Genomic DNA, 26,014 nt, shown 5'->3' with positions numbered 1-26,014 from the left:
TTCAGAATCTTACCGCTTTCACCTCTTCTTCAGCTACCACTCTGGTCTGAGGCACCATCAACTCTCACCTGGATTACTGGAAAAATTTGCTAACTGGTCTCACTGCTTAGCTCCCATACAGTCTATCCTTAACAGTCTAGAGTGACCCTTTTAAAACATGGGTTGCATCACTTCTCTGCTCCAAATCCTGCACTTCCCATTCCCTCCGAATAAAAGCCAAAGTTCTAATGGCCTATCATGATCATCTCCTCACATTCAACCCTGTAACTCTGGATTCCAATCCTCTTTTTCATCCAATCTGTTCCCCCGTGTCCAACCATGCTGACCTCCTATGTTCCCTACACCAGGCATGCTCCCACCTTAGGGGCTCTGCACTGGCTCTTTTCTCTTTTAGGAATTCTCTTCCCCCAGATATTCACCTTACTAACTCCCTCTTATGCTGGCTTATCAAGGGGGTGCACCCAGCCATGCTGTTTAAAACAGCCATCTGGTTCCCTCAACAACACTTCCAATTCCCCTTAATCTTTTTAATACAACCTATTACTGTCTAAGATACTTTATGTTTGGCTTATTGTGGTTATTATTTATGTTGTGTTACCCCCAAAGAGTGTAAGCACCACAGTGGCAAAGACTTTTGTCTCTTTTCTTCACTGACAGATATAACATGAGAACCTAACACAGGACCTAGGCCACAGTAAGTGCTCAATAAACATTTGTTTGTTTGTTTGTTTTATTTATTTATTGTCTTTTTGCTTTTTCTAGGGCTGCTCCCATGGCCTATGGAGGTTCCCAGGCTAGGGGTCTAATCAGAGCTGTAGCTGCCGGCCTATGCCAGAGCCATAGCAACTCTGAATCCGAGCCGCGTCTTTCAACCTACACCACAGCTCACAGCAATGCTGGATCCTTAACCCACTGAGCAAGGTCAGGGATTGAACCTGCATCCTCATGGTTCCTAGTCAGATTTGTTAACCACCGAGCCATGATGGGAACTCCCAATAAACATTTGTTTTAGAGTGGATAAGCAATGAGGTCCTACTGTGCAGCACAGGGAACCATATCCAATGCCTTGGCATAGAACATGATGAAAGATAGTATGAGAAAAAGAATATATATATTTATGACTGGGTCACTATGCTGTACAGCAGGAATTAGCACAACACTGCAAATCAACTATACTTCAATAAAAAATAAGAAAAAATATTTGTTAAATGAATGCATGAATGAAATTCAAGGTCTATTAATAGGGTGATATCTAAATAAAATGTGGCATATTTCTATAATGGCATATTATACAACAAATGGAAGAAATGAGCTATATTTATATGTATAAACAAGAGATCACAAAAACATACTGCTCTGTGAAAAACAAACTTGCAGGAAGGTTCTACAATATGGCACCACTTATATAATTTAAGGAAACACACAATTAAAAACACTATATATTGCTCATGGAATTACCCATGACAACAGGTGTGAAAAATTTCCTAGATTGTTCAGTGATTAACGAACCCAACTAGGATCCACGAGGACATGGGTTCGGTCCCTGGGCTTGCTTAGTGGGTTAAGGATCTGGTGTTGCCGTGAGCTGTGGTGTAGGTCACAGACTCGCCTCGGATTCCATGTTGCTGTGGCTGTGGCATAGGCTGGCAGTTGCAGCTACAATTTGACCCCTAGCCTGGGAACCTCCATATGTCATGGGTGGGGCCCTAAAAAGACAAAAAAGACAAAAAAAAAAAAAAAAAAAAAGGCTAGATTGATATATGCCATATCTAGTATTGCCTCGGGGTAGAGAAAAGGGATACAGGGACGAAGGGGGTGAAGAGTAGGCAAGGAAAGAATTAAAGGGTGCTTCAACTTTATAATTACTTATTTAATATAAGAAGTCAAGAAAATATGACAAAATGCCAACGATATTCATCCTTGGTGCTGGTAATGTGAATATGTGTTATATTATTTTCTGTATTTAAATTTTTTTTCAAAAACATTTAATTGGAGGAGTTCCTGTCGTGGCTCGGGGGAAACGAATCTGACTAGGAACTATGACGTTTCAGATTCAGTCCCTGGCCTCGCTCAGTGGGTTAAGGATCTGGCATTGCCATGAGCTGTGGTGTAGGTCGCAGACATGGCTTGGATCGACATGGCTTGGATCCCGTGTTGCTGTGGCTGTGGTGTAGGCCAGCAGCTGTAGTTCCGATTCAACCCCTAACCTGGGAACTTTCATATTTCACGGGTGCGGCCCTGAAAAGACAAAAGACAAAAAAAAAAAAAAACCCAAAAAAACAAAAAACCACCATTTAATTGGGGGTGGATCATGGTGAGCTGTCCATCCTGCTCTTGAATTAAAGGCTTTCTAGGTTAAAAAAAAAAAAAAAAAAAAAACCCAAACAAACAAAAAACACAGACATTTAATTAACCAGGAGAGTGTAGGATAGCATAATCCCCCCAAAAAAATACAGCTGCTAGGTTTCAATCAAAGCCATTCAAGCAATTAGCTGATTCAGTAAATCTTAGATCAAATGCCTAAGCATCCCTTAGGATTTTACTATTTCCCATATAAGTGTTATCTTCCCAGAAATCAAGTACTATATGTTTTGGTTAGGACACTTGGAAGACGATTCAGACTCATAAATTCCCATTTATCATTTCCTCTTGGAAACCAGCAATTTCATGCTGAATTATTTTTATTAGACTCTTACCATCCCCATCACAAATCTCCTTAACAAGAACCTTGTTTGGGGATCTGATTTTCTTTCTTTCTTTTTTTTTTTTTTTTTTATCTTTTTCTAGGGCTGAACCTACGGCATATGGAGATTCCCAGACTAGGGGTCGAATCGGAGCTGTAGCCGCCTGCCTACGCCACAGCCACAGCAACAGGGGAATCTGAGCCGCATCTGCAACCTACACTACAGCTCACTACAACACCGGATCCTTAACCCACTGAGCAGGGCCAGGGATCAAACCCTCAACCTCATGGTTCCTAGTCAGATTCGTTAACCACTGAGCCACGAGGGAAACTCCAGGGGATCTGATTTTAATCAAAAGAACTCTATTAGCAATGATAAACTCTCACTCTTTTCAACTGGTCTGTCAGTATTTATATTTGACAATGAATATCTGTTTGTACACATTTTCTACACTTTTTCTTAGTCTAATACTTTCAAAGTTAAATAAGAAGTTTCTATAAGCCTGCTCCTGACTTAAAAATCACCTCCATCTAAATTCTATTGCTTATTGTGTATATGCGTGTATGTGTATACTTAATGTATTTCTTAATCTATAGCAACATATTAGTCAGTTTCTTCGAGGCTATGCTGGGTAACAACCCTAAATAAGTGCCTCACAGCAAGGTTTCTTTCTCATTTATATCACATATTAGTAGCTATAGGCTGGCTTTAACTCTGCTTTATATACTTTCTCATTCCAGGATCCTAACTGAAGGAGTTAGAAGGAAGAAATAGGAGCAAGTGAGTTAGAACAAACATAGAATGGCCTGTAGAGATTCTGTTTGGGCATGGTGTATATCATGCTTGCTCACTCTCCACTGATTAAAGCAAATCACGTGGATGAGCCCAACATCAGTGCAGCAGGAATAGCTGCTTCTCCTGTAGGATGCGCCCTCAGTCATCTGGCAACAGATGAGGACACATCATCCCCACACACAGGGGTTAGCAAACTGCTGCTTACAAGCCAGATCTGACCTGTGGATTGTTTTTATGCAGCCATGGGTTAGTAATGGTTTTTATATTTTTAAAGGGTAGTCTAGTCAAATATTAAAAAAGGGAAGAAGAAGGAAAAAGAGGACGAGGAGGAGAGAAGGTGGTGACAGAGAGCACATGTGGCCTGCAAAGCCTAAAATATTTACTATCTATGTTTTTGCAGAAAAAAAAATTTATGAACACTGTTTTTATAGGAAATGAACATGAATAATTAGGAATGATATCAGTCTACCATAAACCATCCCCTTCCCACTCCTCCCTTGAGGAAGAATAACAGAGTTATCTTGCAAAGGACATGATAGCAGGCAATTTTTTAAAATAAAATTTATCCCTTTAGTGAGTTTTATTTTAAATTTTTATGTGGGCATACCTGATACACCCCAAAATTTAGGTCCAAGAAAATAATGAAGTTTTTCGGGGACTATGCTAAATTAGAAACTTTTGTTCATCAAAAGACACAATAACAAAGTGAAAAGGCAACCTGTGAAGTAGGAGAAAATAGAGAACTCCTACAACTCAACAATAGCGAAAATAACCTGATTGAAAAATGGGCAAAGGACTTTTTTTTTTTGCTTTTTAGGGCCACACCCACAGCATAAGCTATACACTAACTTCCTGTTGTTTCTTTTGAAAATATACCCAGAAGGGATATTGCTCAATCACATTGTGATTCTATTTGTAATTTTTTAAGGAATCACCATACTGTTTTCCATAGCAGTTGGACCATTTTACTTTCTAGCCAATAGTGCACAAGAATTACAATTTTTTTCTCACCAACACTTGTTATTTCCTCTCCCCTCCCTCACCTCGCCTCCTATGATCTGTTTTCTTTTGTTATGGATTAGTTCTGCCTGTTCTAGAATATCATATAAATGCTAGTAGAAATATGAATTCTTCTGCGCTTGGCTTCTCTCATAATGTTTCTGATATTCCTCATGTTGTTACATACTCATTTCACTGTTGAATAATATTCCACTGACTGAATATTCTACAATTGTTTACTCATTCATTGATGGACGTTTGGGTTGTTTTTAGTTTTCAGTTATTGTGAGCAAAAATACTATGGACATATATATACAAGTCATTTTGTAGATAGTGTTTTCATTTCTCTTGGGTAAATATCTAGGAGTGGAATTGCTGGATCATGTGATAAATATGTTTAATTTTATAAGAAATTGCTATTTCATACTCTTAACAGCAATGTATGAGCTCATGATGCTCCACATCCTTACCAAAACTTAAAATTAACAGACTTTTTAATTTTAGTTATTTGATGGGTAAAATGGGTTTTATTTTATTTTTTAATGATTTTTATTTTTTCCATTATGGTTGGTTGGTAAAATGGTTTTTAAAAGAGTCATGTATTTGAAAATTAAACCACATATTTCTAAATAAATCATAGATCAGACCAGACATAACAGTGGAATAGAAATCATTTACAAATGAGTTATAGTGAAAATATTACATATTAGAACCTTGTAGATGCTGATAAAACAGTACTTAGAAGGAAATGAATGTTTATATTTATACCAGAACAGAAGAATGGCTAATAATTAATGCCGTCCATTTAAGAAGTTAGAAAAATAACAACAAAGTAATTTCAAAGAAAACAGAAGCAAGAGAGAAATAATGAAAGTAATAAAATAGCAAACAAAGGTATGATAGAGAGTCTAACAAAACCAAATTTATGCTCTAAAAAGATTAACAGAGTTGCCTCTAGCGAAAATCAAGAAAAAAAGGAAAATGGGTATTTCAAGGAAAACAAATTAAGTTACTAAAATAACTTTGAGTTTATTTTATCAGACAAACTGATAAAACACAGTTTATCAAGTGTTGCTAATGATGAAATGTCAGTTTTCACGCAAAAATTAGAATTTTGGAAAACATGTATCTATTACTACGTGCTAGGCATCTTCTCAATACTTAAAGGCACTCCTGATACGACCTATGATAGTGGTGACAATTTTTTTTTTTTTTTGGTCTTTTTAGGGCCTCACCCGAAGCATATGGAGGTTCCCAGGCTAGGGGTCAAGTTGGAGCTGTAGCCACTGGCCTACACCACAGCCACAGCAACGCCAGATCCAAGCTGCATCTGTGGCCTACACCACAGTCCATGGCAACGCCAGATCTTTAATCCACTGAATTAGGCCAGGGATCAAACCCATATGAATACTAGTCAGATTTGTTTCCGCTGAGCCACGATGAGGACGCCAACAAATATGTGTTTTTAAAGTAATGTAAATAAAGTCTGTCAAAATTTGGAAGAACTACAAGATGGTGAGATCGATTTATAGATAACTCGGTCTTAAATGTGAAAAGCAAAAGTTTAAAACATTTAGGAGACAAAAATAAAGAAGAGCTTTATGACATTAATCCAGAGACCAATTTCTTAAAAATACACCCAGAGACACAAAACCATATAGGCAAAGACTGAGTTGACTGCATTAAAATGAAAAATTTCTATACAATAAAAGACAGCATTTAAAAATTTAAAAAGACACGTCACAGACTGAAAGAAGGTAATGGGTAACAAAGTGTTACCAGTTGCGAAGCTGAAGAATGAGCTTCAAGAACACACAGGCAACAAACAAGCAGAAATCTTTACTACAGGAAAACAAATAGCTTCCAGCAGGGGACACTGGGAAGGGGAGGAAGCATCCCCCTCTCTATTGTCCTTTAGAGGTTTGTATCCCTTAAAGATGGGGGTACCAACGTGGAGTTCAGAAAGATGTGGTTTTCTCCCATTGGCCTTGCCCAGTTACCTGTATCAGTCCTTGTCCAACAGGGGTCTTTGAGGTGGAAATGCCCTGTAAGTTTTATGGTGTCTTTGTGCTTCTCTTCCTCAGACTGAGAGTTGCCATTCCTCTCATTCCTTTTCTAATAGTTGGGGAGTAGGTTAGTGATAATGTCCATCTGGGCGTAGATACACTCCCTTTAGTAAACAAGGTCCATGGGGATGTTACTCCCTGGAGCCCTTAAGCCACAGATGTTCATCAATGGCCACATCTAAGATTGCACCGAAGACCATGCTCCTACACTGACTACCTGAGTTATTATCCTGCCTCAAAAGGGTTAGTATTTAGGATATGTAAAGAATGTCTACAAATAAATAAAAATAACCAAATTTTTTAAAGGGGGCAAAAGGGATGAACAAAAATTTCACAGAAGGAAAACAAAAAGGTTAAAACATATGAAAAAAAAAATGCTTAACCTTACCAGTAATCAGGGAAATGCAAATTAAAGCAACAATGAGGTAGCATATTCTATCCTTTATAATGGCAAAAAGAAAATGTCTAATTATAACAAATATTGCCATGGACCAAAAAGAACTTTTCTTTTGGTGGGAATGTAAACTGGAGTATCATTTTGGAGAGCAATCTGGTAATAGGCACTAATACCAGTGATACGTGTGTCATATATCCTCACGATTCCACTCTCAGGTATGTACACCCAGAAAAGCCTTTCAGATGTGCACAAAAAGCAAATATAAGTATGCCCACTGTAGTATTATTTGCAGTAACAAAAAGTTGGAAAAAAATCCAAATATCCTTTGCCAGGAAAACAGATAGTGATAGAGCCAGTCAATGGAATATTGTAGTCAAAATGAGTTAAGTTTCAACCATGTAATTAATGCTGCACACAAAAATATAGATGAAGGAAAATATGTGCAGCATGATGCTATTTATATAAAGTTTTAAAACATACAAACTAAATGATATGGGTAGTTATGGCCAAATTATATATAATAAAAATATGAGCATGGGAATGATGAATATTAAATTCAGTATAGTGATTACCTCTGGGGAGGCAGAAAGCAGAATGGTATTAGGAAGAGCAAAACAGAAAGTTTCGACTATACTTGTAATATTTTATTTCTTAGACAAAAACTATATGCAGCAAGTATGTCAAAAGGTGAGTATTTCATATTTTTTTAAATATTTTTTTAAATTTTCCCACTGTACTTGCTGCAAGGGGGTCAGGTTATCAAAAGGTGAGTATTTTAAAGAGCAGCCATTCATCTACATATTTTTCTGAATGTATGAAATATTTTTTTAAAAGGTTCAGAAAACCTTTGATATCAAACTCTCAGTTCTGAAAATATTTTATTACAGAGTATAAAAAGAGGCACTGCCATTAATTTGGTCTCCATCTTCCAAATCCACTCCACCCGTAAACAAATCAAGGAATCTGGGGTGGGGAAGGTATGTGTGTGGTGAGATAGGGTGAGAGAGAAAGTTAAGATCTGCCAGGAATTACACATCTTATTATTTAAAAACCCCTATTAGAGACATTAAAAAGGGGGTTCAGAGAGCTTCAGTAACTTGCCCAGTGTGTCACAACAAGAAGAGATCACAGAGAGATTCAAACTATACCTGGCTTCAAAGCCCATACTCTTTCCACTGTTGCCCTGACAGTAAACTACAACTCTGCTTGGAGGTGTAATTGAGATATGACTTAACTCTGTGGTTCAGGATGGAAGCAGCACAAATGCTACAGCTTCTTATCAAGTCATACAAGGCAAGGAAGTGGGACGAGTGGAAACTTTTTTTATTTCTTTTGTCTTTTTAGGGCTGCACTCGCAGCTAATTGCTATTTCTTTTCTTTTTCTTTTTTACTTTTTTTTTTGGTCTTTCTGTCTTTTCTAGGACTGCACCTGTGGCACATGGAGGTTCCCAGGCTAGAGGTCTAATCAGAGCTGTAGCCTCTGGCCTATGCCAGAGCCACAACAACAACACGGATCCGAGTGGTGTCTGCGACCTACACTACAGCTCACGGCAACTCCGGATCCTTAACCCCCTGAGCGAGGCCAGGGATCAAACCCGCAACCTCATGGTTCCTAGTCGGATTCACTAACCACTGCGCCAGGACGGGAACTCCTAGCCATGATGGGAACTCTGGAAACTTTTTAGAGAAAGAAATAACACCAGGAGCTTGGATGTATGATAATTTCCTAACTTCTCTTTATTATTTATGCCATGGGCCATTCAGAACTTTTGTCTCAGCCTGGACTTTTGCAGGTGATGCCAGTTTTACAAATAGATTCCCCAAGGCCATTAAACTATACAGATGTTTGTTTGCTTCCTTTCTATTACAAGTTTAATGTATACCCATTGGTGGTGGCCTAACAACTTGAGAGTTAACAAATATAAACAAGCACTCAAATATGCATCCGAAATAACTAGGATAAGTGAAAGCACACGGGATTCTCTGTCTTTGTTTAGGCTTTGGTCTTATACCTCTAAGTTAAGGATCAGTGGGTCAGGTATAACTTTTGTTTGCATTCAGTGAGCCGATTCATTCAAAAGAAGCCGGTGCCTTTGGCCTTTGTTCAGAAATTGGTTCCTCTACAGCCCCCTCTCTTTTATTATGATTATTGATTTTAGTTTCCTGGGAAACAAAACCTAACTCTAATTAGAGAATGAGGCCACATTCCAAAGCTGCAGATTCCAGTCTTCTCCCCCTACTCTTCCCTGGACTGCTCTGGACCCTCTGTAACATGATGTCTAATGGTCGAAACTGTCCTTTCGAGCTTTGGCAGAAAGCCAGTGCCTAAAGCTAGGAACTCCAGCTTTTATCTCCCATCTGCAGGGTGATTCAATCACAAGCAAAGTAACAACTGAAGATGTGGAGACATGTACCTCAGAGACAGCTGTGGGAATCAGATTGGATCTGTGCTCAGGCCCGCCAGAAACAAAAGACCACTGACTTTGGCATTGGAACGGAAACCTCTGCCAAGCACTCACAGAGCCGGCAGCCTCTCTCTTTCTCTACCCCTCCCTCTCTCTCTCCCTCCACACCCTGCCCTGCTTCTCTCTCTCCTCTCTCTCTCTCTCACACACACATGCACACACACACACACACACACACACACACACACATACCCACACACACACCTTTTCAGAGGAGAGGCTCTGTAAAATTCCCCACATATGGCAAACATATTTTAGGGGAAGCACCATGACTAGAGGCCAGTGGGAAAGAAAGAAAAAGAAAATAATGAGAAAAGTCTTCAATAAGTCTAAATTGTTCCAGTCAGACTGCTGAGAAAGAATGCAAAGGACTAGAGATAAAAATCATTGGTAAAATCAGCATTATAACACACTTAAATTCTTTCCCTATTTCAAACAATTGCTAGAACTTACGCTGATATACAACAACGGCAGTTGGGGAACAGTCTTTATGTTTATATCTAAGTACTTTGCTTAACACAATGGATATATATGAAAAGAGCATTTACTTAACATAAAAAATATTTTTTTCTAGCTCACAATGTCAAAAATTCTTAATTTGACTTGTAAATAATTGTATGCAGAGATGCAGGTATAACTAATTTTAACGTGCATTGGCTCCTAACACTTTAATTGCAATTGTTTTCTAAATTCCTATCATACTTGATCATCTAAATGCTTAAATACAGTACAAAATTCCCAATATAAAGAAACTAACCAAAAAACCTTGTTAAAATTATACAACCGATCTCTAAGTTATCTGTTTTGATAAGTTAAGAATTGTTTTATCAGAGTTCCCATTGTGGCTCAGTGGAAACGAATCTGACTGGTATCCATGAGGACAACAGGTTCGATCCCTGTGGGTTAAGGATCTGGAGTTGCCATGAACTGTGGTGTAGGCTGAAGACGTAGCTCAGATCTGGCGTTGCTGTGGCTGTGGCGTGGGCCAGTGGCTACAGCTCCGATTCAACCCCTAGCCTGGGAACCCTCCATATGCCTCAGATGAGGCCCTAAAAAGACAAAAAGAAAAAAAAGAATTGATTTATCAAAAATTCTCAAAGTAAAACCAAAAGAAAATACTCTGATGACTTGGAAAAAGAAATCATATAATTTGAACACAAAATAATTTGTGATAAAAAGTGGTGGAAGAAACACTGACCTGATATTCTCGGGGGCCTCACGCTTGAAGGGCTTTCTAGAAACTGAGTTTAGATGTTCACCTTGAGTGTAGAGACAGATGCTGATGGATTTGAAGTAAAAAGATGGCTACAATGGGGGGAATGGACCATCAGGTTGTGAGGCTGAGTCAGGAGTGAAAGGGTAATTTAATTGTCCAGGGCCTTGAGGTCAGTTCTAGCTCTGCACCGCCCCTCTGCCATCAGCTCCTGAGGCAAAGATATAGGAGGAGACAGACAAATGTTCTCTCCTTCTGAGTACAGATCTTCCTCAACTTATGATGGGGTAACATCTTGATAAACACACTGTTTTTTTTTTTTTTTTTTGAATTGGAGTTACAGCTGCCAGCCTACACAACAGCCATAGCAACACAGGGTCTCAGCGGTGTCTGTGACCTACACCACAGCTCGTGGCAATGCCAGATCCTTAACCCACTGAGCAAGGCTAGGGATCAAACCCGCACCCCCACGGATCCTAGTTGTGTTCGTTAACCGCTGAGCCACAAAGGGAACTCCTAAACACACTGTTAAGTTGAAAATATCTTAAGTCTAAAATGTAGATGATACCCCTAACCTACTGAACATCATAGCTTGAACATGCTTAGAACACTTACATTAGTCCTTCAGTTGGGAAAAATCATCTAACACATCTCTAGTACACCATGGTGCTGAATACCTCAGGTAATTTATTGAATACTGTACCGAAAGCAAAAACCAGAATGGTTGTATGGGTACAGAGGGTTCCAAGTGTCTTGGTTGTTTATCCTTCTTGATCCTGTGGCTGGCCAGGAGCTGCAGCTCCCTGCCACTGCCCAGGATCATGAGAGAGTATCAAAATCCAAAATTCAAAGTACAGTTTCTACTGAATACATATGGCTTTCAAACCCTCATAAAGTTGAGAAATCATAAATCTAACCACTGTAGCTCAGAAACTGTCTCTCTTCCAAAAGTGATGCCTTAGTGCGGAGTGGGGAAAGGAGTTGCTCAGGTTCTTTTCACTTGACTTCTGGACAGCCACATGTTCTGGGGAGGGAGGACTTAGCAACTCTCATGTAACAATGTTTACCTAGATGCATGCGCAGTAGGGTGGGATGACCACCCCCTCTTATGGAACACTTTGGCGAAGTGCCGGCGGCTTTGTTCTGTACTGGTATGGGAGGTAGTCGGGGCTTTAGGCACTGAAGCTGCTGCAGCCTGTGAAGCTGATACAGTGATGACTGACCTACCCACCGAGCTGGACTCCTCTTTCTGTTGCCCGAATCCAGAGTGAACCTGCCTGGTCTCGAGAGACTGCAGAAGATTTAGGAAGGAAAAAAAGAGTCCTCTATTTACCACCTACAAGCTATATGATGTCAGGTAGCTAATTAAAAAGATACACTTGTTAGGCATTTACTAAGTATCAGGCGCCTCTCAGAGATGGTTTTAAGTGTATTTTCTAATTTACTTAACCTCTTCATACCTTAATTTTTTCATCTGTGAAAAAACAGTAATGCCTAACTCGTGCTATTTTGAAGATTAAAAGAGAGGTCAAATACATGAAGAGGCTGGTAAATTTTACACGTTTAAAGATACTATGTTTTCTGTTCAATCTGCATCTACTGGAGACTCTAGAGGCTGATAAAGACAGTTGTTAATTAATTGGTTTTTGCATAGTGAGACATAAAATATGAATGCCATGATGATTCTTTCACCTACTAGAATACAGCAAATTTGGGGGCCAGGTGTTTAAAATAATAATTGTTTTAGGGAGACTACCTTATTCAATTATACTTTTACCTGAGAATGGTTCTTAGACACAAAACCAATACATGTCTTCACAGTTTCAAGATAAAGCCTGAGGGAGAACTTCCTGTCATCCTCCATGAATGCCTTGAAGCTTTCAGGCCACTTGAAAGGAAATGATTTCTAGATACTCCTTTCCAGGCACGTCATAGGCACTAGTCAAGCATGATTTCTAATTCAAACTATTAAAAATGGTGATGGAGTTCCCATCGTGGCTCAGCAGTTAACAAACCCAACTAGCATCCATGAGACACAGGTTCGATCCCTGGCCTTGCTCAGTGGGTTAAGGATCCTGCGTTGCCATGAGTTGTGGTGTCGGTGGCAGATGCAGCTTGGATCCTGGGTTGCTGTGGTGGTGGAGTAGGCTGGCGGCTTCAGCTCTGATTTGATACCCAGCCTGGGAACCTCCATATGCCGTGGGTGCGCCCCTGAAAAAAAAATGGTGATAAGCAACTGTGTAGGATGGCAGTTTATAGACATTAAACATCAACTAACCCAGACTGGTGCAAAGAGAAAGCACAAAAAATTAAGATTTGTTTTTATGTCCCATAGAGCTAATTTTATAGCAAATAAAAGAAAACCTGATTAACAGTTCAAAGGCATGAAAATACAGGAGTACGAAAACCAAAGTTAAAAAAAATTTTTTTAAGTGCAGAAGGATTAACTTTACAGGAAATAAAACTTGATCAACAAATCTAGGAGTTCCCATTGTGGTTCAGTGGAAACGAATCTGACTAGTATCCATGAGGACTTGGGTTTGATCCCTGGCCTTGCTCAGTGGGTTAAGGATCTGGCGTTCCCATGAGCTGTGGTGTAGGTCACAGATACAGCTCAGATCTGGTGATGCTGTAGCTGTGGCATAGGCCGGTGGCTACAGCTTCGATTCGACCCCTAACCTTGGAACTTCCATATGCTGCTCGTGTGGTCCTAAAAAGCAAAAAACAAAACCAAAAACCAAAAAACCCTAAGGGCATGACAAAAAGGGACTTAAGATCCGTAATCAAGTGTGATGTGTAGACCTTGGCTGGATCATCATTTCAGCAAGCCAATTATAAAAGACATTATGGAAGAATCTAGACTAATTTGAACGTGGACTGGGTTGTGGATGACCATAGGGAATTACCAATAATTTTTTTAGGTGTGATGACAGTATTGTGGTCACGTAAGAAAATTTCCTTAGTTTATAGAGAGACATGCTAAAATATTTACGGCATGAAATGCCATGATATGTGGTATCTGCTATAAAATATTTCAACAAGGAAAACAACATTGGTGAGACGAATCACAAAATGTTAGTAAAAGATGGGGGTAGAATATACTACTCTCCCTACTCTTCCGCATGTAGAGTTTGTTTTATTTAATATTTAAAAAATACGATAAAATATCCAGTCGATCCATTGAGTTGTAATAAGGTTGGTTGCCCAAGTTAAAGAAGCTGAAATGGCACAGACCATGCAAGTCTTGTAGTCAGAAACACACCTGAGGAAGTCGTTCATACTTGTGGTACAAATTATGGAATGTGGGCTGATGAATATGTCCCTCAAATTTTACTGGCAAACTATCAAAATTCCCCGAAAGGAGCTGAAGTCAGGGATGGTAGGAGGGGAACTGGGAGACAGTTTCGAGGCCACTAAGGAAACAGAAACATCAGCTGCCTCCATTCTCTGACCTAGACTCACAACCACTTTGGGAACCAGTGTGCCCATTATAGAATGTAAAAAAAAAAACCAAAGAGAAGGTAAATTTTATTTTCTCTCACTTATGAGAGAGTTCCCATAAAGTCTTCCATATTGTGAGTTACCCTTTCAATCGCTATTTGAACAACAATGTACTATGTGGGGGAAGATACCTCAATTACCACAACTTTTATATGTTTATGGAGGTCACTACCAAATCCTTTACAAAGAGAACATTTTAAAAATATGGTAATCATTTTGGGGGCTAAGAGCTCAAAGTTGAAGTACTGGATGCAGTTGTAAATAAGCCTGTCATTTTAAAGGTCTCTTTAAAAAGTAATCTGACAGAGTGGACAAGCAATGAGATCCTGCTATATAGTATAAGGAACTATATCTAGTCACTTGTGATGGAACATGATGGAGTATAATGTGAGAAAAAGAATGTACATATATATGTGTGTGTGACTGGGTCACTGTTGTATAGTAGAAATTGACAGAATACTTACTAAACCAACTATAATGGAAAAAATAAAAATCATTCAAAAAAAGAAAAAAAAGCAATCTGACAAGTGCTTACTTTGTGGAGATTATAGACATTTTTACCTACAAGAAATATGGAAATAGGTACTGAGAATAAAATTTTTACAAATGAATTTATTTGCAGAAAAGAAACAGATTCACAGACTTTAAAGACAAACTTATGGTTACTAAAGGGGACAGGTGGGGGAGGGATCGACTTGGGGTTCAGGACTGGCATATGCACACTGAAGTATATGGAATGACTGGCCAAGAGGCACCTGCTATACAGCACAGGGAACTCTACCTAATATTCTGTGATAATTTCTGTGGAAAAAGAACGGGTGTGTGTATACGTAAAACTGAATCACTTTGTTGTACAGCAGAAATGATCACATTGTAAGTCAACTATACTTCAATAAAACTTTAAAAAGTGAAAAAAAAAAAGAGTATCACTTAAGGATCAGAAGACAGAGCTTGGGTCAAAAACAGCTAAGATGGAGTGAAGATGGCATGCTCTGGAAAATGCATTAGGTGACTCCAAAACTGGCTCTAATGATGACTAGCATTATAATGTCAGAGCTGGATGTGAAGAGTGTGAATGAACATTGTTTCATGAAATATGAGAGGCAGGTTCCTTTCAGAGAGAAGGCAGGAGTGCTTCTGAGGTAGGACAACCAAGAGGGCGAGAGATCTGGGAGAGAACTAGTCTGAAGAAGGTAAAGCCTAAAGGGTAAGGACCTGGACGGTAAGGATGGTACATGATAAATGTCTCCAAGTATTTGAAGAGCAGTCGTGTGGAAGACAGAGTTACTTACACGTGTTTTTTGAGAGAACTTAAATGAGTGGATGGAAGTTACAGGGAGGCAGGCGTTTGCTCCACATAAGCAAGTACTTTATAATAATTGCATCAGTACAAGATTGAATTTGAAAAGTCATACTCAAGGAAAGGCTTCCTGAACAACTATAAGGAAGGAAATCGTGGTAAATTGCCTTTATGGTCATTTTAATGATTAGATTCTATTTTTATCAAATTATCTCTAGGCTGGCAAGAAGTTTAAAATACCTGCCTTTATTTTTTGAAACTACTCTTCTCATTTATTACATATTTTTATGTATGTATGTGTATACACATATATATATATGTATTTTATTTATTTATTTATTTTTATTTATTTCTCTCTCTCTCTTTTTGGTTGCCTGGTGGCATATGGAGGTCCTTAGCCAGTGATCAGATCCGAGCCACAGTTGCCACCTAAGCTGCAGCTGCAGCAATGCTGGATCTTTAACCCACTGTGCTGGGCTGGGATAAAACCTGTGTCCCAGCGTTGCAGAGATGCTGCCGATCCTGCTGCACTACAGAATCATTAAGTTCTATGAGTGATTAAACATACATAAAAATAATGATTGTCAGAAGTTTATGATCAAGAAAGGAGTTGCAGGGAGTTCCCGTTGTGGCTCAGTAGTTAACGAATCTAACATCCACGAGGACGGAGGTTTAATCCCTGGCCTCGCTCAGTGGGTTAAGGATCTGGTGTTGCCGTGAGCTGTGGTGTAGGTTGCAGACGTGGCTCAGATCCTATGCTGCTCTGGTGTAGGCTGGCAGCTACAGCTCCGATTTGACCCCTAGCCTGGGAACCTCCATGTGCCACACCTGTGGCCCTAAAAAAAAAAAAAGAGTTGTACCCATGTCTAACATGTACCACACATGTATGTATGTTAACATGTGCCAAAACATGTATAACGTGCCATTCCTTGGCTAGGGCTTTGTCATAAGGTTAAAGCAGACATGTAATGAGGGCATGATTCAGTAAAAATTTTCATCTCTTTGTTAGGGAGTTTCTTAAGTGCCCTGCCTCTAGTCCAGGCTATCTGCCTGTCAAGAGTAAACTGATTCATCCATAGTAAAGATATGAGATGAATATTTTGGCTTTATTCTGAAGTCTTTCTTGGCTTGGACTCAAGACACTGGACATTGTATTCCAATTTCCCAGGTAGTTCTCTCAAGTCTTCTCAAAAGTTATTATACAAAGAATGGGAATTATCCAATAGACCTTGCAAATGCAGTATCCAATAAAGCAACACTGGAGTTAGGTAAAACCATCAGTCACTAAATTCTAACCCTGATCACCAGGAGACTAGTCAACAGCATGAATTCATCAGTTTGAATGCAACCCAGCATAGAAAAAAACAATTCCAGGGCTAGAAGTACTAATGAGATAAAACTTTTTGATATATGAAGCATTATTAATTTTCCAAGCACAGTGAAGGAAAAGTTGAAAACACTACCATATTATAATAATAGTCAGTGATATCAACACAGGGAAAACATGAAAATGAAACAGTCACATTTGATAAAGTCACCCTTGAACAGTTGAAAAATAAAAATCACAAATAGAAGTTGTAGAAACCATTCAATTTTTGCCTCAAATAATCTGAAAATAAAAGTTTTCTCTGTTCTAATCTGAGAAGCTGACCTGAGATTGTTGGAAAAGGATGCTCTTCTCTGGGTTTATGCCACAGGCAAGAAGAACCGCAGTCATGTCCAAGATGCTCTGTCGGAGGACGGCTGGGTCTTGGGGTACAGTGATGGAGTGTAGGTCAGCGATGCTGTAAAGCACGGAGCCATGCTCATCCTGTAATTTCACCCAGCTCTCAATGGCTCCCAGGTAATTGCCCAGGTGGGGGATTCCTGTAGGCTGAATGCCAGAGAATACTCGCTTCACGGCATCTTTCTGGAACAAGGGAAAACAAACAAAACTGCTTGTGAAGCAGAATCTATGAATCCTATGCCCATGCTACCATAGCAATAACGGCTACTCTTATTTTTTTTTTTTTAACTGCAATCTGACAGTCACCATCCTCATGCATTTATTTTTCTCCTACTCTGTGCAAAGCATTATGTTAAGTGCTATTAGGGGACAGAAAATGATATTTAAAAAAAATTTTTTTTTAATTCACTGGTGGCACAGTGGGTCAAGGATCTGGCATTGTCACTGCTGGTGGCTTGGGTTTGATCCCTAGCCTAGGAACTTCCACATGCTGTGGGCATGGCCTAAATAAATAAATAAATAATTTTTTTTTCCAATCAAATGCTTACAAATACAAAGGCACATAAGAAACGATCTCACAGTACTAAATGCACTTCGATAATCATGGCTGTGGTTTGTGATTAATAGTAAAATATAAAAAGAGAATATTTCCATATCTATTATTTTATACTGGGTATGTTTTCTTTATATAGATTATAGAAATTATTTAAAAAGAAATATTTTTTAAAAAGAAAATATCTGAAAAAATATAATTGGAGATAAAAGGTAAGCTTATGAAAATACATGTAACAGTACAAGGTGACAACATGATCAGTTTGGAAAGATAAATAGTTGGGTACAGGCAGAAGTTCCCAAGAGGAAAGGATGTCTGGTTCTGGTGGTCAGTTACAAAGACTTCAGACACAGAGTCAAATTTCACTGAAGATTAAAGGGGCTCCAAGGGTTTTTCACGTGATTTCATTCATTTTGCAATCAGGGCAATGAAGGCCATAATATCAGGGCTAAAGGCTACTGTTACTTAAGTTTTCTTTAAAAGTAATTGCTGATATTATAATTTAGTGTGTGGGGTCTTGGGCTAAAAATTAGGAAACCTATATTCTATTTCTGATATTACTTCTTTATTTTTCTGTAGCACATGGAAGTTCCCAGGCTAGGGGTCAAATCAGAGCTACAGCCGCTGGCCTACACCACAGACATAGCAACTCAGGATGCGAGCAGTGTCAGGAACCCACACCACAGCTCATGGCAACACTGGATCTCCAAAGCAACAAGCGAGGCCAGGTATCGAACCTGCATCCTTATGGATACTAGTTGGACTCATTTCCACTGCACCACAATTGGAACTCCCTGATATTACTTCTTAATTAAGTTATTAATTTTTCATGCTTCATTTTCCCCTTACTTTTGATAAAATCATACTTTATTTCTTCAAGATAGTGTTTAATTCTGTATTTTTTTAACAGCTGCATCTGTAGCATAGGAAAGTTCCCACGCTAGGGGTTGAATCAGAGCTGCAGTTGCAGGCCTACACCACAGCCATGGCAACAGCAACACCAGATCTGAGCTGCATCTGTTACCTATGTCACAACTTGCAGCAACATTGGATCCTTAATCCTGAAGGCCAGGGATTGAACCCACATCCTCATGGACACTATGTCGAATTTTTAATATGTTTAGCCACAACAGAAACTCCAATCTACATAATTTTTAAAATTAGATTTTAAAAATCTAAGTTCCCATTGCGGTGCAGCGGAAACGAATCCGACTAGGAACCGTGAGGTTGAGGGTTGGATCCCTGGCCTTGCTCAGTGGGTTAAGGGTCTGGCATTGCCGTGAGTTGTGATATAGGTTGCAGATGCATCTCGGATCCTTCGGTGCTGTGGCTGTGGCATAGGCCAGCAGCTGCAGCTCTGATTTGACCCCTAGCCTGGGAACCTCCATATGCTGAGAGTGTGGCCCTAAAAAGCAAAAAAGAAAAATACCAAACCAAACCAAACCAAACAAAAAATAAAACTGTATTTGCAAGATTTTGAGTGCAAAAAAAATTAAAATATTTTCTGCTCCTAATACTGGGTGAAAAAATGCTGTTTCCTTTGAATTATTTTGCATTCTATAGTGAAAAATCAAAAATGAATATATATCAGTAAATGTGCTGTAACTAAAAGGTTCTGAAAAAATAAATCTGCAACCTACTGGAGAACTTACTGGACATCTAGTATGTTGCAGGCATTTATGCACAATGCTTTATATGCATTAATGTATTTATTCTTTATAATACCCAGGATGGTAGGTATATGATTAACCTTCAATCTTCAGATGAGAAAACTGAAGCTCACAGATATTAATAGATTGTCCATTGTCACACAATCAGTAGATGAAATTGAAATTTCAAGCCAGATATCATTGTCTTCAAAGCCCACGTATGCTCCTTCCACTAGCTATCATGTTCTGCTAAGCCACCATCTATTAAAACTTCATTGGACTTCCCTGGTGACTCAAAGGGTTAAGGATCTGGCGGTTGTCACTGCTGTGGTGAGGGTTCAATCCCTGGCTTGGGAACTTCCACATGCCATGGATGTGGCCAACGAAACTAAAACAAGACTTCATTACATTTGTGGCATTACTTTGCAACTTTTCTGTTGCCAAAAAAAAAGGTATGAGGGGGAAAAGAATATTCTTATACTTGTATATGTGTGTATTATGTGCCAAGATTCTCTAGTGTTTATAGCTAGGAGTCGAACTGCTGGGTCATAAGGTACTCATGTATATCTATCTTCAAATACTACAGTGTGTGACAATGTGCAGTTTCTACCACTGATTCCTATTGCTGTACATCCTCACCAACACTTTCCAATAGTTATTGTTTTTAGTTAACTGGTGATATAAAGTAGAATCACATTCTGGTTTAACTGCATTTCTTTATTAGAGAAGCTAAGAATTCTTATGGTTATTGGTATGTTTATTTCCTCTTCTGTGGAGAGTGTATTCAGGTTATTTTGCCTATTTTTCTCAGATTAGATTATCTTTTTATTCAAAAAAAATTTTTTTTTTTGGTCTTTTTGCCATTTCTTGGGCCGCTCCCGTGGCATATGGAGGCTCCCAGGCTAGGGGTCTAATCAGAGCCATAGCTACCAGTCCACGCCAGGGCCACAGCAACGTGGGATCCTAGCCATGTCTGCGACCTACACCACAGCTCACGGCAACACCAGATCCCTAACCTACTGAGCAAGGGCAGGGACCGAACCCGCAACCTCATGGTTCCTAGTCGGATTCGTTAACCACTGTGCCACGATGGGAACTCCTATCTTTTTATTGATTTAAGAATTTTTGTGTGTTCAAGATCCTAATATTTTGTCAATTAACATGAGAAGCCAATATATTCTCTCGTTGTGTGGCTATCTGCCTTTATGCTGTATTTTGATGAAGAGATATTTTTAATTTTACCAAATATATAATTTTTGACTACAGGTTTTTATGTCACAGAAGAAATCTTTCAATAACCTGAGTTCATGAAGGTGGGTGTGTGTGTGTGTGTGTGTGTGTGTGTGTGTGTGTAGCATGCGTATGTGTGTGCTTTAAAGTTTTATCTTTTAAAGTTTGTATCTAGTTGGAGTTTTTTGTGTATGGTGTGAGGTAAGCATCCACTTTCTTTTCTTTCTTTCTCTCTCTTTTTTTTCCTCTATATGGATACCTTATTGTTCCAGCACCATTTACTGAAAAGACTGTCCTTCCCTACTGCTCTAGAATGCCACTTCAACATAAATCAACTATCTCTATATGTCTGAGCCCGTATCTGGTCTTTCTGCTTTGCCTCATTGGTCCACTGGTCCATTTGTCTATGTCTGCACCAGTACTACAGCTGCCTTTTACGTAAGTTTTGGGACCTGGTGGAGCAAGTCTTTCTACCTTCTTCTTCGTCAAGAGTCTCTAACCCATCCTTCTTCAGTCCTCTACAGTTCTCAATACATTTTAGAGTCATCTTGTCAAATTCCAAGAGAAAAAAGAAACCTGTTGGGGTTTTTCATTGGGATTATGAGTCTCATAGATTGCTTCCGGGAGAACCCACACCTTTATAATACTGGGTCCTCTAATCTAAAGAATTGTGTAGCATGTGAGGAGCTAATGTAAAACGTGATGATTATATTTGATAACACTGTATTTTATGACTGAAATTTGCTAAGGGAGTAGAACTCAAATGCTCTCTTACACACACACAGACAAATATGTGAGGTGTTAGTTGTGTTGATAATTAACCAGATAGGGGGATCTTTTCACAATGGATAAGGATTTCAAATCACCACGGTGTACATCTATACTTTAAACAACTTACAATTCATTTGCTGATCATACATCATAAAGCTGAAATTTTTAAAAAGAATGTAACATTAAAATGTCTTTATCTAGGAGTTCCCGTCGTGGCGCAGTGGTTAACGAATCCGACTAGGAACCATGAGGTTGTGGGTTCGGTCCCTGCCCTTGCTCAGTGGGTTAACGATCCGGCGTTGCCGTGAGCTGTGGTGTAGGTTGCAGACGTGGCGCGGATCCCGCGTTGCTGTGGCTCTGGCGTAGGCCAGTGGCTACAGCTCCGATTCAACCCCTAGCCTGGGAACCTCCATATGCCATGGGAGCGGCCCAAGAAATAGCAAAAAAAAAAAAAAGACAAAAAAAAAAAGTCTTTATCTTGATATCTAATGTTAGCTCCTAAGAGTTAATCTATTTTAGATACATGACTGCCAAAACTACTTAAATTTTTCCCTTCCCTTTTCATAAGAATTTCAAATCCCATAGATACAGTCTATTTTCCCCATATTTTCTTATTTCTCTCTCTATTCTTGAGATGACAGCCATAAAATAGAAAGCTACATCACAGTTTCATGATCCAAAATTATACTTGGCCCAAGCATTCAGGAGACCTAAAAGAATTGTGGCTCTGAGAACATGAAAAATACCTTTTAAGTAACTGATAACAAATACAATATTATCACTAATAAAAGCATACACATGTACACACACACAGGCACATAAAGCCCTCAAACAACTAATCCTCAAATCATAATTTTTAGACATTATTTTAAAAATAGTTTGGAGCTGAGACCTGAGTCTGGGTCAAAAGGAGGGAGAGAGAGAGAGGGTGAGGGAGAAGAGAGAGAAAGGGAGGGAGGAGAGTTAGCATAGAATAAGTACGTATCAGTGAGGCTTCCTCCAGTATCTTAGGACCTTAGCTAACCCTGGGTTCCTGAAATGGGAATAAGCAAAGGAGCTTTCAGTGAGGTAAAAAATGATTAATGGGCTTTAGGGACTGATTGATGAAGAGAGAAAGCAAAGCAGAAAAACAAGCTCTGAACTTAATAAATGGAAGAGAAAAAAAAAAAAAATACCATCCAGAGATGCTTACCCTAGGATGAAAGGGGACTGTTTACAGTCATGTAAAAGATTATAAGGACCAGGAATATCAAGCTAGAAAAAAAAAAAAAAGAATATGGATATTTCCATATAAATTCCTCCACGTTCAAACTAAAGAATTATCCCCCAGGAGAAACGGAGAAACTAATTCTTGAGAAGACTAGAAGAGAAAAGCACTAGAGGACAGATTGTGGGAAAAAAGAATTGTGACCAGTGGGAATGAACTAGACATGATCTAATACATCTTTTTCATTCTCTAGTTTCTGTGATTCTACACATCCAGGCAGAGGGAATGATGTTATCAAGAAACAAGAGCAACAAGAAATGTTTTGTTCAATTTTCAAGGAGCTATTAAAAAAATACAGGCTTTAAATGAGAACTGGATTCCTGGTCTTAAAAATATACAGAGAGTGTCTTGCTCTTCTGCGGTGAGTTTATGTTCCGTCTGTTCCCCCTGCAAGAGTCAGCAGGCAGCCTGACGGCATGGCAGGGGAGATACGCCTGGTACCATGAAATCATGAGGCTGGAATGTGGAGTTTGGGTGGTGGGAGGATGGGGGTTCTGTGTTCAAAAGCACTGGAGTTGGAAAAGAATGAAAATGAAAGGAGCATGGGCTTCCCAGTGGACGGTAAGCAAACCACAAAGAAAACAGCTTCAAGCCTAGCCCACAGGCAGCCATCGTGGGGAAGTCTGGAGCATCAACCTTCAATCCCATCACAGTGCATGAAGAATTAAAAAAGGAGCATTTTATAAAACAGGGCCTTATTTTTATTTCAGGTGTACTTCCTTAAAAAATGCCACTTCCAATCAATACATGCATTGGCTCCTCTTGTAAGAGAATCAGCATTACCAATGGGCAGCTTCAGCCCTGGGATTTGATATATTCTGGAGGAGAGGGTGAGTATTTGAATTAAAGGGAGAACAAATTTACCAATCTGACAGATGTCGCTAAAAGCATTCCTGTCCTAAAGTAGTGAGTATATCTCAAACTCATAATTAATGCAGTTTCAATCTCTACATCCCAACGCAACTGAAAAATCCCAAGCTGCTAATTATGACAAAAGATAATTTTTGTGATTAGCCTAAAGGGAGCTTCTGATTTTAATCCCAAGTGAATAAAATACATCAAAAGAAGACTGCCTACTAGTTTTGAAACACTTTCAACTTTGGTATGGTGGTGGGAACCAAAGACTTCAACTGAAGAGTTCAAGATTCTTATTGCAACGTCCTGCTTGTGTCCAGCTGTAGCATCAATTGTGCATTCAACACACCTGTTTTAACTACAGTCAAAAACTTGGCTGAACAGATACTATGTCTAATTGGTTCCATGAAAGGCATGTTATCACAGATTGTGATAAAAAAAAAAAGGAAAGAATCAACAACATTATCAGCTAACTGGGTTGAAAAATCTCCTTCTGTTAAGTCTATTCTTCTAAATAAAAAATACAGCTTTTTTATTTTTTAATAAATATTTTAATTTTATTTTTTCAAGTCTCACTCCTTAGCTCTCTGTTAGTGCTTCTCAATTCTATCACGCATGTCACCCTGTTATTTCAATCCTAGGTCCTTCACATATACCTTCAACACTTTCTTGAAAATGTCTCTACTACCAATTAGTGATTTAAGAGCTGAAACACAGGAGACCCAGCATAGAAAAACAGCATTTCAGCCCTGGCTGGGAGGATCCAGGTGCTTCTCTGAAGCTTTCTTTGGCCACGGCTCAGCATTGTTCTGCCACAGTCAGCTCTTTCTTCCAAAAAGTACAGAAAGCCCTGGGTCTGGGGAGAAAATGCTGACTCAGGACCAAGAAAAAACTGGGTTCATTTCTGCTTAGAAATGAAACCAGATGCTGAGACCTGGGAATCAATATAGTAAATATTAATTCAATATAAGAGAAAGCAGGTCTTATGTCACCCTGAAATAAGAAGTAATATTGTAGGCCAACAATTAAAACTGCAGGGAAAGTTATTTAAAAAAAAAAAATAGAAAGAAAGGAATGACTAGACCACTAAACTGTGAATTCCATAAAGGCACAGATGAGAAGCACTTAAGATATATTATTAGGCCAGTGAAATAGTCTGAAAGGAATAAACTTGTTTTTTTCTGAGTTTTCTACAGACTTATTTAAGCCACTTCCAAATTTTAAGAGCTGTCCTTCTATTTTCCCTTCATGCACTGTGCTATCCTTCCATCATGAGACAGAATGCTTTTGCAGATGTACCTTCCTTCTTGAACTGGACTTTAACTATCAGAAACATTCCCTGGCACTTGCATGTACCTCACTTCATGTGATGGAGGCAGGAATTACGGGCCTTATTTTCCTGGGAAGGACTTAGCAAGGTTAAATAACCTGCACAAGGTCACAGGCAGGTGGTCAGATCTGCAGCCCAGCTCTCACCACTGGACCCCGAGTTCTGTCTTCTTCCTTCACACCGGGCTGCACCCAGTTTAGAACTTCTTGACTTCAAGTAGTCTTACTCCCACCAGCACCTCCACTCCACACACATGCTTATCCAAAGGCGAAGGTGAGACAGAGATGTTTCCTGAAAGGTCCAGGCACAAAGCTGGTGGCATAGCTGGGACCAGAATCCAGATCTCCAGAGCTTGGCCATCAGGCTACATGATGCTTTTGATTGTTTATCCCTTTCTTGTCTTCCACAGCTGTTTCTTTTGTACCTCAGCATCTCTTTGAGTTTATTTTCTTCAGGTCTTTTCTGCTTTCTCTCTTACCCATCAAATAGCACCTCAGTGAATGTCTCCCAGCAGACAGAGACTTTGGCTCCTAGGAAACAGCTAAGCGATGTTTAAAGCAAAGCTTAAATGTAGGTACAGAATAAAGTGGCAAGTCCTCTTAGTTTTTATTGGAAAAGTGACTAAAACTAAATGAATATATTATCTAAACACAACATGAATAATTATCACATGATATGTAATGAGAAACAGTTTTAATTTCTAATGATAATACTCCTTGCCAAATCAAATCAGCAAGGATCAAATTCCCGATTCCTGACATAAACATCCTAACCACCATTACATAATTTATTTTTATATTGACTAGAACAGGCAAGAGATCAAGAAGCGCTAAAATTTTAACGTTTAAAGAGTGATCTGAAATGCTTAAGAAAATATTAGTTTATCTTCCTAAGAAAATTTGGACATTGATCTTAAAGGGTTAGAGAGACCATCCTTAGAAGATACGATTTTACTCTTGCCTCTTGGGGCCAGATAAAGGCTTATCCTACCCATTATCGCTGGCCATGCATCCAGGCCTGCCTGCTACCCAATCTGCAGCTAAGTGAGAACATTCATCCTTTGCCAGCAGCTGAGAGATGTGGCTCTCCACACCCAAGTCCTCAGACTGCTACTACATGAGTGAGATTCGCTTATACTGCTTTTAAAACTTCTTTTATAGCTGCATGACCTTTTTCAAACATAATATTCTTGCTAGGTAAGTCCAATATGTAG

General features: G+C 39.1%; 1 protein-coding gene across 3 annotated transcripts in view; it reads right to left on the bottom strand.

Annotated features, from left to right (window-relative positions):
- WARS2 (tryptophanyl tRNA synthetase 2, mitochondrial) overlaps positions 1 to 26,014 on the bottom strand; it is a 95,955-nt gene that overhangs the window by 35,586 nt on the left and 34,355 nt on the right. For all 3 annotated transcript variants that reach the window (NM_001315752.1, XM_085020765.1, XM_085020764.1), the window contains exon 2: positions 17,072 to 17,329. In NM_001315752.1, the coding sequence (NP_001302681.1) occupies positions 17,072 to 17,329 (258 nt within the window). The remainder of the gene's footprint in view (positions 1 to 17,071; positions 17,330 to 26,014) is intronic.

This window comes from Sus scrofa, chromosome 4, assembly GCF_054392235.1.
Source record: "Sus scrofa isolate SSC_HxYL_T2T_F1_AM1 chromosome 4, Sscrofa_HxYL_maternal_Yorkshire_Landrace_v2.0, whole genome shotgun sequence".
In the NCBI taxonomy this organism is placed as follows: Eukaryota; Metazoa; Chordata; class Mammalia; order Artiodactyla; family Suidae; genus Sus; species Sus scrofa.
Note: the sequence above shows the minus strand (reverse complement) of the source record. Positions and strands in the feature narration are given on the sequence as shown.